At 41.9% G+C, this 17,168-nt stretch overlaps 1 protein-coding gene and 1 pseudogene across 1 annotated transcript in view; one reads left to right on the top strand and one right to left on the bottom strand.

Moving 5' to 3' along the window:
• The window catches only part of NRCAM (neuronal cell adhesion molecule), a 333,422-nt gene that overhangs the window by 260,388 nt on the left and 55,866 nt on the right, over positions 1 to 17,168 (top strand). The window contains 4 exon segments of the mRNA XM_032643696.1: positions 1,282 to 1,393; positions 3,400 to 3,584; positions 5,713 to 5,844; positions 16,175 to 16,318. Coding sequence (XP_032499587.1) covers positions 1,282 to 1,393; positions 3,400 to 3,584; positions 5,713 to 5,844; positions 16,175 to 16,318 — 573 coding nt within the window.
• On the bottom strand, positions 11,887 to 12,005 carry LOC116759889 (annotated as a pseudogene).

Here is a 17,168-nt window from a genome sequence, read left to right as displayed (position 1 = left end):
GGAAGTAATCTTTTTAAAAATAGAGGATTTAACTTCATTCTTTTAAAAAGAAAAGAATTTGATTTCCTTAACGGAAATATGGCTCTCAGATATAGAGTCTATACCTGAAAATTATGGGTTCCGGATATGGGGTCCTCTTAATTATCTATAAGGCAGAATTTCTGCTGTATTACTTTTTTACCTTTGAGATATGAAGTAAAAAACATTAAGGTACTATCAATGACCAGAGTAAACAGATCACAACTCCTGCCTTATTTTATTTTATTTTATTTTATCTTACCTTATTTCATTTTATCTTATTTTATTTTATGTTAAAATCCTCCTGAAAGATATGGGTCTCAAAATCATTCCCAAAGTGATTTCAGAGCGGTAAAATCTAAGGAAAACTCTAATTTATCTCCAGTAATACCTTCTCTGGTGTTCAGTCTTCTGAGAAATGAGAAGAATTCATATGTTACCTTTTCAGTTTTTATGAGCATCAAGTAGATAATACATTAAAGTGTTGAACACTGTAAAGGGCTCTTAGAACCTCAAGACGGTATGATTTCGACTTTAAGTTTTTCTGAGAGGCCATCAGGAGATAAGGCCACATTTAGGCAAGGACTACATAAAACATGAAGGTAGTCTGTAGGTATCTTCCTGAGATTTCTGACTTGAGCCCTTCTTTACGTTTTTGTCGAGGAAACCCATTTCAGTTGCTTTAAGTCCACCCTTAATTTATGGCACACGATTTGCCATACCTCTGCAGTCACTTTCTAGTTGTGTTTTGTTTTGTTTTCCATAAACTTTGCAGTTTTGATATGTTAGCTGTCCATCACGATTTATCTTCACGATTGGTCAATGGAATTGACTATAATGTTGTCCCTAGGGTAAAGCAAAATCCCCCTTCCATCATCTTATCTTCCAGACAGCTCATTTTCCATTTGACGTTTGCACTCATCTTAAGAGATGGATAGTTTGATAACATGATTTTCCTCTCTATGTCCACATTTTGAAAATTTGCCAACTCACCAGAAATTCATAGGACCCTAACCCAAATTAGGGAAATGTACAAGAGGAAAAAAGTCCTTATTATTAGTGCTTGTGGTGCAACCAAAATACTTTCTGCTTCCGGCTGAGTGAGTGATGGCTATTTGCAAGGCAAAGAGTGTGTCTGTTTACCAAATTTCACAATCAAATGCTAAATGGATTTGCAAAGGGATTAGATTCTTAGACAGTGAACTGGGCTTCTAGAAATCCGTGTTCATAACTCTGAATGCATATTGATTTTCTTGTTTGCAGCTAAATCACATAGAGAGAGGCCACCAACATTTTTAACTCCAGAAGGCAATGCAAGCCGCAAAGAGGAATTACGAGGAAATGTCCTTTCACTTGAGTGCATTGCAGAAGGGCTGTGAGTTAACTCTGTCTGTCTTGATGTCCACTTCTTATGTAAACATAGTAGATTGGTAGAGAGGCGTTAATATCATAACAAGAGTCATTGTCTTATGTTGATTCCATTAAGCATCAAGAAAAATGTGATCATTCCTTCCAAAACAGGCCATATAAATTTCATTTTATTAAAATATTTTGTTAATAGTGTTCCTTTTGAGATAAGTATCAGTAATCACCTTCTCACTGCTCTGGTTATGTAATTCAGGTTATTATTTTGCTACTGTTGTCTAACAAAGCATCTCAAAAATTAGCGGCTTAAAACCAATAGCTGTTTATCACTGATCGTTTGTCTGCAGGTCTGCAGGGCAGTTGTGCTGTAACAGGCTAGATCTGACTGATTTCAGTTGACCCTGTTTGTGCATCTGCTGGGCGGCTCGGCTCTGGGTTCACAGCTCTGGGTCTGCTGGCTATGAGCAGGGCAACGGAGCTCTTGACCATGAGCTTCTCACATCCGTCTAGCAATCTCGCCCTGGCTTGTTCTCCTAACAGCAGAGGCAAACATGGCCTCACAGGACCTAACCTCCTACCTGGCACACTGTCCCAACCCCTGCTTCCTAGTGACCAGTCACCAGCCCAGCTTCTTTGCAGATGTCTCATCTGTGCAGACCTCAAAACTGACGCCACCCCCAGAACGCATGTGCCCTTGACAGGAGTCCCATATTAGGAAAACGTTCAAGGCAAGCTTCTCTATGTAGTTCCCTCTTGTGCCGGACACAGAGCAAGTACTACTGATAAGGCACATTTGCTGAAAACATTGATTGGAATCTCGGAAACATGTTGTGATCACGTGTTATGGTCTGTGCTGTCCTTGGCCTGGTGACTCAAAGTCCACATTCCTTCCTAGAATCCCAGAATTGGCCTCCAGGAATAATTTTACCTCCGGAGGCACATGGAGGCCTCTGCTGGCCGTGTCAGGAAATCACACTACTCACAATTCAGTTCCTCAAATACATCTGTTCAATTATTTTTATTCAACCAAACAAATGAAAACAATTCTACAGTCCGTTAATCCCACTTGCATTTCTAATGATAAATACATTGTGATCTTCCTGAGGGCGTGGACCATTCTGTTTTTTATCTTTATCTTCCCAACGCACAACTCAGTGCTTGGTCTATAATTTAGTCTCAGTAAATGTATCGAATGGATTTTTATTTCACCCTCGTGAAAACCTTCTCAAGTCACCAGATCAGAACAAGCATCATTATGCACATGAAGGCAACAGAGAAACCTGAGGCCCAGAAGGGTCAGAGATCCAAGATCAGAGAGCAATTTAGGGATAAGGTTGGGATTTTGAAGCAGACCTTTTAGCTCTAAGCCTATGTCTGGCTTTTCATCTGCCTCTATAGTTCATGATTTAATAAGAGACATAGGTGAGAAATGGTGTGAGTAACATACCATTTACAATCGTGTAAATGCACGATTCCTCTAGTCACTTCATTCAGATCATCAGATAGCCTGTTATAAGACAGGGAGATGCTTCCATCTGATGTGGAAATGTGTGAAAAGTTCATGGGCACAAATATGTCTATCAGCTCTTTCTCTGGCATTTTTAACTCTAGCCGATAAAAAAATTATAACTCGGTGTCATTAATTTCATGGGCATTCTTTTGATTGACATAGTCCCTTCATGTAGAATTTTCCAAGAGTGCCTCACTGATCAGAACTTTGAAGAAAATACTTAGGTCCCTTCAGTCAAGTAAGTCTTGCTGCCATTCTCACCAGATCCCTGAAGTCCAAGTTCACAGTGTGCCATAAATTAGGACAGTCCTGCTTGTGTGAAAATGGTAACTTACAGACTGAAATGTAAGGTTTTGAGCATGACTCAGAAAAGTGTGGTGCCAGGTAAGATCTCTGTATATTCCTCACGATCTTTATGTTTGTGACAAGCTCGCATGAAAATCACCCTCAAAAGCAGCTAGGTGAACTTCTTTTCTTGTAATGTTATTGTTTATTCATCTTATCAGGCCTACCCCAGTTATTTACTGGATAAAAGAAGATGGATCACTCCCCATCAACCGGACATTTTATAGGAACTTTAAGAAAACTCTGCAGATTGTCCAGGTTACAGAAGCAGACTCTGGGAATTACCAGTGTATAGCCAAAAATGCACTAGGAGCCATCCATCATACCACTTCTGTCACAGTTAAAGGTATATCGTTGTCTAAAATACATGGCTCTTGCCTCCATTGAGAATCCCTGAGTCTTCAATCAAAATGTCTTTGATTATATTCAATAATAACGTGATTTATATCAACATACAAGGCACCTTGAATCTCTTCTCATTGCTTTTATAGTGCATCTAAATCAGGTTGAAAATTCACTCCCTTGGATCTTCCTTGCAGAGGATTCCAATTAGTAAGTGTAGAAAGAATGAAGGAAATAGGAAATCACAGTTAGAATCCCACAGTTATAACTGCTGTAGGCAAGAGCTAGCGATGAATGCTAAAATTACGGGATGGAACTTTAAGGAGAAACAGGATATTTGCATAGCCTCAAAGTGTTTCTTCTCCCCTCACCCCCCAAAATTTAATTACTGAGGCAGGTTTAATATATGTCCACAAATTCTTTACTCCTCGTGCCTTAAGGAGATGGAGCTTAATTGTCCTCCCCTTGAGTGAGGGCTGGACTTGCTTGCTTCTAACGAATAGAACATGGAAAGCAGGAAAATAATAACTTTACAGTGGAGAAACCTGGCAGACATCACTCTAACCAAGTGATCAAGGTTAATATAACCACTAATAAGCCATGTCAATATCATGTACTCCCAGATATGATGGACGTCTACAACAGCGGTTACCAGTGGAGAGAGGCAGTAAAAGGGTAGAGGGTTAAGGGGTACAAACTGATGTTTAAAATAAGCTACAAGGATCTATTGTACAACACGGGAGATATAGCCAATATTTGATAATAACTGTAAATGGAGTATGACCTTTTTTTTATGAAAAGAAGTAATTAGATGATACTGATGGCGGTGGTTGGATGGTGATTATAATCTAAAAATTCAGGAGTTCTTCACTCAGAAATCACTAAATTTGACCTTAGATGGAAGAGCTTTTGTTCACTTAAAACCTTCCCATTGATCTGTAGGAGAATTCAGTAGTCACTGGTAGAAACATTCTCTAGGAATGAGTGCATGTTGAAAATGTTTCACAAAATACTTTAGTTACAGATAAGAAGTAGAGAACATACCTTAGGAGAAATACAAAGATTAATCAATTTAGTAAGCTTGATTTATCCCTGAAAGAATTCAGTTGACTAGTTCTCCTTTGTAAGTCTGGAAGGATGTTCAAGGAAGAAACTCTTCATGAAAAAAAAGAGATGATGGAGAACTTATAGTGTTGGGCTAGTAATTAACATTGATATGTAACACTTATGACTAACACTGACATATATTCACTTTTCTCCATTTCTGTCCTGATAATGCTGAAAAGAGGATGTTCCTTATTACAAAAAACAACCAAAAAGCTCTTGATTGTTTAGAGAGAGAAAAAAAAAAAGATGTTCTACAAAATAACTGACTAGTTGTCTTTAAAAGTCTCAGGTTCATGAAAAACAAGGAAAGAGCAAGAAACTTCCAGATCGGAGGAAACTAAGAAGATGTGACAATTAAACGCAATGTGGTGTCCAGGACGGGGTCCTGAGACAGAAATAAGACATTAGGGGAAAAATTGGGGAAATCCTCATACAGTGTGTAGTTGAGCTGATGGTCTCCAATGTTAATTTCTTGTTTTGGTATCTGTTCCATGGTTTTGTAAGAGAAAGCTGATGAAGGGCTTATAAGAACACGCTATGCTAACTTGGCAGCTTTCCAAAAATGCCAAGCTTTAAAAACTGCTTCCCAATTTTATAATTGTATGTATTCTACAGGGCTCAGATTTATAATTGTGTGTATTCTACAGGGCTCAGATTTATAATTGTATGTATTCTACAGGGCTCAGATTTTAAATTCACGTTTCTTAGCCCTATCTGTACCTGTAAATTCCTCTACAACGTTAGAGAAATCTGTTACCTCTTCGATGTCTGATTAACGTAATGTAAAACAAGATAACGATATTTGAATCAAAAGGCTCTAGAAATAATACATAGATGTCACTGAGTCTTCTTAAACATTCTTCTGAAAATCTGAAGTGTTCTTTGAAGCATAAATCTCTTCACTCTAAAAAAAATGAAACTAACAAATGTTTTGCAAAATACTTATTTCTATTAAGATAGTTCAGTTTGCTAGAATAACTTATTTGATTCAATTTTTTGTGGGTTTTTTCCCTTTCCTCACAAAGCGGCTCCATACTGGATCATAGCACCTCAAAATCTTGTGCTGTCCCCAGGAGAGGATGGAACCCTGATCTGCAGAGCTAATGGCAACCCCAAACCCAGAATTAGCTGGTTATTGAATGGAGTCCCGATAGAAAGTAAGTTTCCTTGAGTGGCCTCAATTGCAGTATATTTTCAGAGCGTAGTGACATCTCCACAGGGTACAAGTGGTGATAAAATAACTTGGCTTAAGGAAGGAAGCCATATATAAGTTAAACAGAGGCACGAAATTACCTTTAGATTTTAATTTTACTACCTTAAGATATAATTTATCATGACCGACTCGTTTATGCTATTTTTTTCTTTTTTGGCTGCGTTGGGTCTTCATTGCTGCGCGCAGCCTTTCTCTAGTTGTGGCAAGCGGCGGCTTCTCTTTGTTACGAGGCACGGGCTCTAGGCATGTGGGCTTCAGTAGTTGTGGCACGTGGGCTAAGTAGTTGTGGCGCACAGGCTTAGTTGCTCTGCGGCATATGGGATCTTCCCGGACCAGGGCTCAAACCCGTGTCCCCTGCATTGGCAGGCGGATTCTTAACCACTGCGCCACCAGGGAAGTCGCATTTATGCTATGAACATAACGGTATGTGCTTGTTGGAACTTGGCAGTATTTCCTCTGGCTTTTACATGGATCATGGGAAGAATGACAGGGTGAGAAATAAACATCACTGAAAAGTTCAGATCATCTTCTTTGTTCAAAATGTCAAGTGATTTGTGGAAACATCACAGGAGTCGGAGGGGATGGGTGGGGAGGCTAGGAATAGAGACAGTGGATATGACAAGAATAAGAAATACAACTGTCTTAATTTAAAGAGGTTTTCATTCTTAAGTAGAGCCCAGATGTTCCCACGTTCTCCAGTCTTGAAAGGTCACCATCGCATTTAATACCCAAAGAAGAACACATCCTCTGACCCCAGTCCTCCGCTGGGTGCTCCGTCTTTGACCAGTTTTCCCTCCCTCCGTATTGCTGAGATCATCCTTGAGCGATACCTATATGGTCCTAGCTGCCAAGTGTCACCTCTTCTGCCACCTTCCCTGGACCACTCCAGCTGTCTCTCAGCCAGCTTGTCCAGGCTGCCCCCCTGCTGCCAGGAACGGTTCCCCAAAGTGTGACCACAGGCTTTCCATCAATCTTCTAAATCACAACAAAGACCAGTTTTACAAAACTTGGTTAAAGGCTTGAGCATAATATAAGGGAATTATAGCAAAGAAAACTTAAAACGGATAATGCGTCTTCCTGCTCCCGGATTCCTAGGCCCATGGCCATTCACAGGGAGCCTACTGCCTTTCCTTTTTCTTGACCCTGCTTACCACCAGCTGCTACTGAGAGGTGAATTTTTGGACATTTTCCCCTTCTTGAAGTTCAGACCGTCTCTTAGACCCAGAGAGAGAGAGAGAGAGAGAGAGAGAAAACCTTATGACGCAGAGCAGCTTAGCTCCACATTTTGCCTCCAAGCCAGAATCAAAAATTGGTTCCACTCTTACATACCCACAAGGTCCATTAAACTGGCTTTCCTGCAAGTCTTCACCCTAAGATGGACCTGAAAGCTGCTGGCAGATTTTAAATGAGACACGTCCCTTCTTCTCACCATCAAGGTCTTACCACTGCAGGTCTAGAGGGGGTGAGAGACCCGTTTCCATGAGTGTTTATTAGGAGTTCGTGTCACACAACACAGTCCTTATCGGATCCTCAGAAACAGACAGCCTGTGTTTACTGTAAAAGGAAGTGTGTTCCCGGGATAACACCGACACTAAGGAGGCCAGCAAATCAGGTTTGGCTATTTCCATTCCCAATTTTAACTAGGATGAGGATCACGAAAAACTGCAGAGGGTATTTTGGGGCTGTGCATTGGGAAGCTGTTGCCACTCTCAGAGACAAATAGGTGAAAACTGAGAAAAAGTGGAAGAAAGCCCAGAACTGAAAAATAAGTTTTTTGGTAGAGTATCTGATTTTCTTAGGAATGTGTTCAGAATGGCAATAAAGGCTGGAGCGTGCTCAGCACGTTGGCACTGTGTTTTGCATCTCAGAGGCTCTGTGCCAATTTATGGAAGGTTAAATGCGCCCCTGAGGTCAGGGAAACTGACAGGTGGGAGGGAACATCCATCATTTCTGAGCAGGAAAGCCAGGGAGCCAGGGAACGTTGGAAAGATAAATCCTCAAGCTCCACAGCCAGCATGCAATCATAAGCAGGGGAAAATGGAGATGTAGGTGGGTCAGTGACACAAGGACGAGGGGAGATAAAATAAGGAAGCTGATCTTTCCTCCTGATTGGCTCAGCTTGTGAGCCTTCCAGACTGGGCACAGGTGGTGCCTCTCAGGGAACCCTGTAACTGCAGCTGTAATGAGTTTTGAACTTCTAGGTGTAAAATAAGATTCAAGGGTGTAATGTTCAGCACAGGTACTATAGCCAGTATTTTATAACTTTATATGGAATATCGAATCACTATGTTCTACACCTGAAACTAATATCATATTGTAAGTCAACTAGACTTTAAAAAGTCAGCTTTGAAATTATACTCATAGACACTCCCCTTTAAATGAAATATCGGGGGGGAGGACCAAAAGTGAAAAGCCTACATTTTGGGGGTGGGGGGGGTGCAGGACAGCGGTCCCTCGAGACAAGTGGAAGCTGTCTGCTGTAACCCCGAATCATCTGATTGGGTCCAGAACAAAATCTTTCAAATCAGGTTCCAAATCAGTTCGTTTCTTCCATCCCCAAAGTATGTGTTAAGTCCACGCTGGAAGGAAAACAGGAGGCTCAGCAGAGTAAGATCAGAGTTCCACAGTGCCTACAGATCCAGGGCCCCTTGGCCTCTGGCGTGCCTCACAGCAGTCATTCTGGTGGACGAGCAACAAGAGAAACACCGTGCGGCCTGGCAGCAAAGCCAGGGGCCCTGGCCGCTAGGCTGCCCCACAGTGCTGGGAGCAGGTGCTGTGTATTTATACCGAGGTGATGAGAAGTGTCCCTGGAAGGTGTCTTTCTCCACATCTGGTAGCCAAGCTAAAAGTGCATGGATTACTGTTCGGAATCTCAGAACTGAAAGGTGACATTGGGCTTGAGGCGCCTGGCGGGGACCCTCACAGCTGTCTGCACGATGGTACTGCAGGGCCACTGCTGTTACCCATCCCCACCCTCAGCCACTATAGGTCCACCTACAGCTTCTGCTGAATGACTTCTTGGCTAGACACTGTCTTTTTTTTTTAATTTTTTAATGAAAAATTTTTGTAATGTTTAATATAAAAAAGTTTTAAATTGTATTCAAGTATAGTTGATTTACCATGTTGTGGTAATTTCTTTTTTAAAAAATATTTTTTACTTTTGGCTGCGCTGGGTCTTCGTTGCTGCGCGCGGGCTTTCTCTAGTTGCGGCGAGCGGGGGCTACCCTTCGTTGCGGTGCGCAGGCTTCTCATTGCGGCGGCTTCTCTTGTTGTGGAGCACCGGCTCTAGGCACGTGGGCTTCAGTAGCTGTGATGCGTGGGCTCAGTAGTTGTGGCTCGTGGGCTCTAGAGTGCAGGCTCAATAGTTGTGGTGCATGGGCTTAGTTGCTCCGTGGCATGTGGGATCTTCTTGGACCAGGGCTCAAACCCATGTCCCCTGCATTGGCAGGCGGATTCTTAACCACTGTGCCACCAGGGAAGTCTCTTTGTTGTGTTAATTTCTGTTGTACAGCAAAGTGATTCAGTTGTACATATACATTCTTTTTCATATTCTTTTCCATTATGGTTTATCATAGGATGTTGGATATAGTTCCCTTTGTTATACAGCAGGACCTTGTTGTCTATCCATTCACTATATAATAGTTTGCATCTGCTAATCACAAACTCCCAATCCCTCCCTCCCCCACACCCCTGTCTCCCTTGGCAACCACAAGTCTGTTTTCTCTGTCTGTGAGTCTGTTTCATAGATAAGTTCATTTGTAGATACTAAGTCTTAAACAGCTACGTTCCAAGTGAACGCTACCTGTCCCACCCTGTGTGTACCTCTCCTGATCCAGGAAAAGGAGTAAATGAAGAAGAAAACTGTCCCCAAGTAGGTAGAATTCGAAGAGCCTCGTGCTTCTCCCTGTCCACCCTGCCCATGAATTCGGATGCCTCTGAACAGAACTGCCTTTGAGGTTTGGGTACCATTCTGGAAACGAGACTGGGGCTTGTTTTTCATCTGCAGTTTGCTGAGTTTGCAGCCCACAGATGCATTCAGCAATGACAGGGCAAAGAGGAAGGATGGCAGAGAGGCAGGGGTAGCAGGAAAGAGCAAAATTTACCATAGTATATAGTGGCACAGAATTGGCATGGTGAGGATTCAAGGGGAGACTAGAGTAGACCCCAGAAGTTAGCTGGGAGCACGGGCTGGCTTGCTGACACTGTCTACTTAAGCGGCTGCGGAAACCTTGGGTGGACCAGTTGCCAAGGGGCAGGAACAGGGAATAGCTGTGCTTCTGCCGTATCATCGTGCAGCATCCCCACCAGGTGCCTGACATCACCGCCAGCTTCAACACAACAGAGACATTATCAGGGCACCACAGTACCAGATACACAGCCTCCCCACGCCTGACTTGTGGGCAATCACCTAAGGACATTGCCACTCTCTCCTCCCACCTCTGCGGGCTCTGGCTGCCAAGAGCGCATAAGGACTGTAAAAGGAGAAGCTAGATCAGGAGGGGGAGGGGTCAGACTTGGGTTCTGTTAGCAAAATACAGTGGTTTTTTTCAATATGTATTTTATTTATTTATTTTGGCTGTGCTGGGTCTTAGTTGCAGCATGCGGGATCTTTTTGTTTTTTTTAAATCTTCATTAACTAGATTCACACCAAACCTCCAGATTCCTTGCATGCGGTAGCACATTCTCAGATCTTCAAAATTCAGTTTTTTTTCAGTAGTTGATGGTTCTTTTTATTTATTTATTTATTTATTAACATCTTTATTGGAGTATAATTGCTTTACCATGGTGTGTTAGTTTCTGCTTTATAACAAAGTGAATCAGTTATACATATACATATGTTCCCATATCTCTTCCCTCCTGCATCTCCCTCCCTCCTACCCTCCCTGTCTCACCCCTCTAGGTGGTCACAAACCACCGAGCTGATCTCCCTGTGCTATGCGGCTGCTTCCCACTAGCTATCCACTTTACACTTGGTAGTGTGTATATGTCCGTGCCACTCTCTCACCTCGTCACAGCCTCCCCCTCCCCCTCCCCCTCCCCATATCCTCAAGTCCATGCTCTAGTAGGTCTGTGTCTTTAGTTATGGCATGCATGCGAGGTCTAGTTCCCTGAACAGGGATTGAAACCCGGCCCCCTGCATTGGGAGTGCAGAGTCTACCCACTGGACCACCAGGGAAGTGCCAGCAAAATACAGTGTTACTGATTTGTGACTGTGCGTTTCAGACCTGGCACCTACTGTTTTACACAGCCGGAAGAATTCATTCAAAAAGAGCCTGGGACCTAATCTCAGTATCTTCCAAAGCTCTGTCTCTCCAGGACTGGCCAGGTTACTTTTAACTTTCCTTGAAGCAAAAAACAGACTTATTAAATATGGAATTTGTCCAAAACCACCTAATTTTTTTTTTTTTTTTTTTTTTTTTTTTTTTGCAGTACGTGGGCCTCTCACTGTTGTGGCCTCTCCCGTTGCGGAGCACAGGCTCCGGACGCACAGGCTCACCGGCCATGGCTTACGGGCCCAGCCACTCTGCGGCGTGTGGGATCTTCCCGGACCAGGGCAGGAACCCACTCCACAACAAGAGAAGCCACCGCAGTGAGAAGCCCCATGCTGCAACGAAGAGTAGCCCCCGCTCGCCGCAACTAGAGAAAGCCTGTGCACAGCAACCAAGACCTGTTGTAGCCAAAAATAAATAAATTAATTAATAATATTTTTTTAAAGGAAAGGGCTCAGTGACATCGCTTATAAGGGATAGAATGCCTAGATGGAGAAGAAAAGTCATCTCTTCCCCCAGAGATTTGTTCTGCATTATGCTCAGACGTTCAGATTTCAGGAGATGTTTATAAAGGAGACTAACTCAGAAAATCTGAGCAGTAATCGTGCATTGAACAAACCATTAAGTCTGTAGTTTCTCATCTCCGAGGTGCATATACTACTATCTACTTAATATGTTTCACAAACTTATTTTTATTTTATTTTATTTTATTTTTATGTCTACAGCACCCAATATTCCCAGGCAGTCTCTCATCCAAGTACTAACCAGGCCTGACCTTGCTTAGCTTCTGAGATCAGGCGAGATTTGGTGCATTCAGGGTAGTATGGCCGTAGACCACAAGGCTCTTTTTAAAATCAAATTATGCAATAGATATAAAAAATATTTTAAAACTTGATAATACTCTTTACATGTAAGGTGGCGTTCACTGTTATTGTTCTCACTTTCTAAATGTTGGAAGCAATCATGGTTTTGGCCAGCTGTGTCAGGAGAGGTAGAATAAAAGAAACCATTGTTAGGAGACTATCACCCCAGTTCTGAACCTTACCTTTGGGGCTTTAAGTTGTATGGTGGTAATTCTATGCTCTTAAGTTTCTTTCCCCAGTGTGCATTTATGGCAATAGAAGTTGAATATTCCCAGAATTAGTTCTTATTCCTTTGAGTAATTTGGGTTTGGATCCTGGAGAGTTACTCCCACCCAGTAGCCAGGACACAGAGTCCAAAGGCTTCAAGTCTCTCTGCACTAGCAATTGGATTCTTTGTCCAATACCCATTGAGCTTCCATATGTCACTGTGAGAGTTCCTGGGTTTGCTTGTGTTTCTTTAGTAAGCGCTTAAGGAGAATGGAGACCAAACCCCCATGGAGAAGTATCTGCTTTTCCACTCTTATTACTCTCACCTTCAGGGTTTATTTAAATTCTAAATACCTCACCAAAAATAAATATTTGGAGGCTGCACCATTTAGCAGAAATAAGGCAGATATACTCAGATGCCTCTCAAGCAAAGAGTAACATTGGAAAGAGTTGATAGCAAAAAAAAAAAAATGCAACCGTGGGCTACATAAAATCTCTTTTAAATGGTGTATATTGTGCTTGATGAATCCCTACTAGGGGAAGATCGTCCTACTGGCTTTGTGAATTGAACTAGTCTTCCGTGTTCATGGTGAGGTAACTTTTTATTGTGGTTAAAAAAACACATAACAGGTACTACTGTGTAGCACAGGGAACTATATCCAATCTCCTCGGATAAACGATAATGGAATGTAAAATAGCTAGTGGGAAGCAGCCGCATAGCACAGGGAGATAGGCTCGGTGCTTTGTGATGACTTAGAGGGGTGGGATAGGGAGGGTGGGAGGGAGGCTCGAGAGGGAGGGGATACGGGGACATATGTATGCATGTGGCTGATTCACTTTGGTGTACAACAGAAACTAACACACACACAAAAACAGATTATTGAAAAAAGAATGTCTATATGTGTAAAGCTGAGTCACTTTGCTGTACAGCAGAGACTGGCGCAACGCTGTTAGTCAACTCTACTTCAGTGTAATCACGCATAACAGAAAATTTACCATCGTAACCATTTTGAAGCGTATAGTTCAGTAGTGTTATAGTACATTCACACTATTATGAAATAGATCTCCAGAACTTTGTCATCTTGCAAAACTAGAACTCTATACCCATTAAACACATGGTGATATAATTTTTTTGTTTGTTTGTTTGCTTTGTTTTGTTTTTTTTGTGGTACACGGGCCTCTCACTGCTGTGGCCTCTCCCGTTGCGGAGCACAGGCTCCAGACACGCAGGCTCAGCAGCCATGGCTCACGGGCCCAGCCGCTCCGCGGCATGTGGGATCTTCCCGGACCGGGGCACGAACCCGTGTCCCCTGCATCGGCAGGCGCACTCTCAACCACTGCGCCACAAGGGAAGCCCTGGTGATGTTATTTTTAAGAGCTTAGTATATTCAAGGAATTCGGAGGGACTCCTGGCCCTCCACTGCCTGCTGGGTCCACAGAGGTGCAGTCAGAATGGACATGCGTGGGCAGTGGGAGGCCCCTGAGGAGGCCCAGCACTGAGTGCTCAACTACTGGGTCCAAAAGTGCTAAGAGTAATTGACAGAGAAAGGGATTCCCAAAATGCTGCTCTGTGCCAGCACGCCTTGCTGAGATAGCGGAAAGACATTGCTGAGAGTATGTGTCAGAAAGGCCCCCGATGGTCCTAGACTTGGGATGTGGGACAAGGAACACGGGCTGCCCTGAGGGATGCTGCATTCTCAGGGTACCTGGCTGCCGGCTGCAGCACTAGTCCACTTCCTAGGCTAGTGTGGCGTGTCAGTCCTCTGCTGTCATTTACCGAGGAAATCTATTCTCTGTCAAAGGAATTGCAACTTGTATTTTTCTTCTGGTTAGAAAGAACATGTTCCTTAAGGCCATTTTGAAATCATTAGAGTCATAAACAGCGGATGTGAGCTAAAATGCCAACTCAAAGCATCTTGGCCCACCTATCACTAGTTGAACTAGTTGGAGCATCTAAGATGATTTCCTAAATTAGCTACTGATTATGGTCAGAGTGTCAGACATACAACTACATACAGAACTGTGTGATTAGTAAATTTGTGTGATTTTTAAGCCAGTAAGTTTGGAGTAACTTGTTCAGCATCAGAAACTAATGCAGTACAAGTAGGCATGATACTTTGAATATGTGTGATAAAACAAGGATAAATACCTATAGTTTGATTTATTTTTATTATTTATTTTCATTAATAAACCACAGACGAACCTGCTATTTGAAGCTTTTTAAAGTGATAAAGGAGTCTAAAGGCAGTGATAAATATGTCTTAGGTGCCCATCCTTTTCCTGCCATCAAAGAGGAAAAATGGGGACTTCTCTGGCAGTCCACTGCTTAAGACTTCGCCAATGCAGGGGGTGTGGGTTCGATCCCTGGTCGGGGGAGCTAAGATCCCACGTGCCTTGTGGCTGAAAAACCAAGACATAAAAAAAAAAAAAAAAAAAAAAAGGAATATTGTAACAAATTCAATAAAGACTTTAAAAATAGTCCACATCAAAAAAATCTTTAAAAAAAAAAAAAAAAGAGGAAAAAGCGTGTTTAGAATGAAAGTAAAGGCTATTAAGTGGTTCCGGGTGCAAGAGCAGTTTAAAAGGAATGGTGCTGTTATTTATTTTTTTAATTTACTTTACTGAAGTATAGTTGATTTACCATGTTGCCTTAGTTTCTGCTGTACGGCAAAGTGATTCAGTTTTACATATATACATTCTTTTTCATATTCTTTTCCATTATGGTTTATCACAGGATACTGAATATATGGGTGCTGTTATTTAGATTTGATTTTGATCAGCCTGCTGAGACAGACACCTACTACCCCTTTCAGTGTACTTTTTTTTTTTTAAATTTAATTTTGCAGCATTGGGTCTTCATTGCTGCACGCAGGCTTTCTCTAGTTGCAGTGAGCGGGGGCTACTGTTTGTTGTGGTGTGCAGGCTTCTCGTTGCAGTGGCCTCTCCTGTTGCGGAGTACGGGCTCTAGGCACATGGGCTTCAGTAGTTGTGGCTCACGGACTCTAGAGCACAGGCTCAGTAGTTGTGGCGCACGGGCTTAGTCGCTCCGCAGCATGTGGGATCTTCCCGGAACGGGGCTCGAACCCGTGTCCCCGCATTGGCAGGCGGATTCCCAACTATGGCGCCACCAGGGAAGTCCTTAGTTTACTTTTAAAACCATGTAATGTCACAGCCTAAGATTTAGTGTTCACAAAAAGGAAAATATGTCCAATAGCACAGCACTTCCAAATTGTTGGGCAGGCCTTGGCCTGAATTCTCATATATTATATTACCAACCTGTTCCATTCTGCTTCAGTAAGGATCAGTCCTGGTCTTAACATTTTTTTAAGTATTTGAGAGATTTAGCTGAAACGGCTGCCTTTAAGGGAAATCTCACATAATTTATTTCTACTTCAGCCTCAGGAATTGTCAAAACAAGAAAATACATACTTTCACATTTGATTATTAGCCCTATATTTGCTTACATATTTATTTATTTATCAATCTGTTTCAATAAGAGACTCTTAAAAGACACAGGTTTGGATGATCTGAAGGATTTCTCTATTTTTGGAGTAGATTTTGCTGTCTCCTCTTGATAATTAATTTGCCTTCTCAAAAATAACCATAACTTCTTTGTGAACAAGGTAATGTTCTTCTGAATTTGTATTTTAGTTTACACCTAACGTGTTGCTTTTTTTCCCTGAGGCTCTCAAAATAATATTGAAAAGAATCAATCCATTTAAAACTAAATGGTTATCAAGCATATACCCATGATGATAAGTGATAACTACATTATAGGAAGGAAAACTGTGGTTTCTGCTTGGGTTGTTGGTCTTCTCTTTCTTACTGCATATACCCAGATCCGTCTTCCACTTCCTGTAAATTAGAGTTCAAGCTTTACATCTTTTAAGCAAAGAGGAATGAATATATACTTTTTATTTTTACACCCAAACAGTTGCCCCTGATGACCCCAGCAGGAAAATAGATGGCGATACCATTATTTTTTCAAACGTTCAAGAAAGATCAAGTGCGGTGTATCAGTGTAATGCCTCTAACGAATATGGATATTTACTGGCAAACGCGTTTGTAAATGTCCTGGGTAAGCTCTCCCTTTGTTAAAGACATGGCAAATTAAATTAATGACTGCTGTTGTTGTTCATTCATTCAGCAAAAATATATTAAGCATCTACTAGGCAGTGGCACAGAACTTGGAGCTGTAAGGGATATACAGAGATGGATAAGATACAAACCTTGCCCTAAAGGAAATTACAGTCTGGCCTTAACTTTCTTTCATAACATGGTTTTGACAATGGCAAATTCCTCATTGTAGAGGTAATCAAAGAGGCTGCTCTGTTCATAGACGGTTACATTGTGTCCAACCCGTCAAAAGGAAAACAGCGTAGGTCTGCTGTTCCTAACTGAATGTGGTTGCTTGTTCCATCCTTAGAAACTGACAAGTTGAATGACAGTTTCATGACTGATTTTTGAAAGCAAGTCATTCGTCATAATGTTCGGCTGTGACCTAAGTCACGATGTACATTTATTTATCAATTCATAGCAATATGTTTAGAAAACGGTGACATAAACATATTCTGAAAGGGTCGGGTTTATGTCAACATTGTATTTCTCATACGGGACAAAACTACTAAAATACCAAATTTGTTAAGAATTTATGTGAGAATTGTTTTCATGATGCTGGGGAATTATCTTTCACCTCTGTAAGTGGAGTAGGTTCCCTTTCAAACAAAATTAGGGTCAGGAAGCCAACCAATATGTGGTATTTTTTCCTTTGTGCTTGAAATGAAGGTCAGTAAATCACAGGAAGAGCTGAGCCCTTAAGATGTTGATGGAGGGACAGGAAGCAATTTTGATTCTGGTGCTGTTTTGAGTCATCAACATTCTGCTTTTTTTCTGCCGGCTTGGATGTTCGCCACCACACCCCCACACCC

The sequence above is a fragment of the Phocoena sinus genome, chromosome 9 (genome assembly GCF_008692025.1).
Source record: "Phocoena sinus isolate mPhoSin1 chromosome 9, mPhoSin1.pri, whole genome shotgun sequence".
NCBI classification, from domain to species: domain Eukaryota; kingdom Metazoa; phylum Chordata; class Mammalia; order Artiodactyla; family Phocoenidae; genus Phocoena; species Phocoena sinus.
Note: the sequence above shows the minus strand (reverse complement) of the source record. Positions and strands in the feature narration are given on the sequence as shown.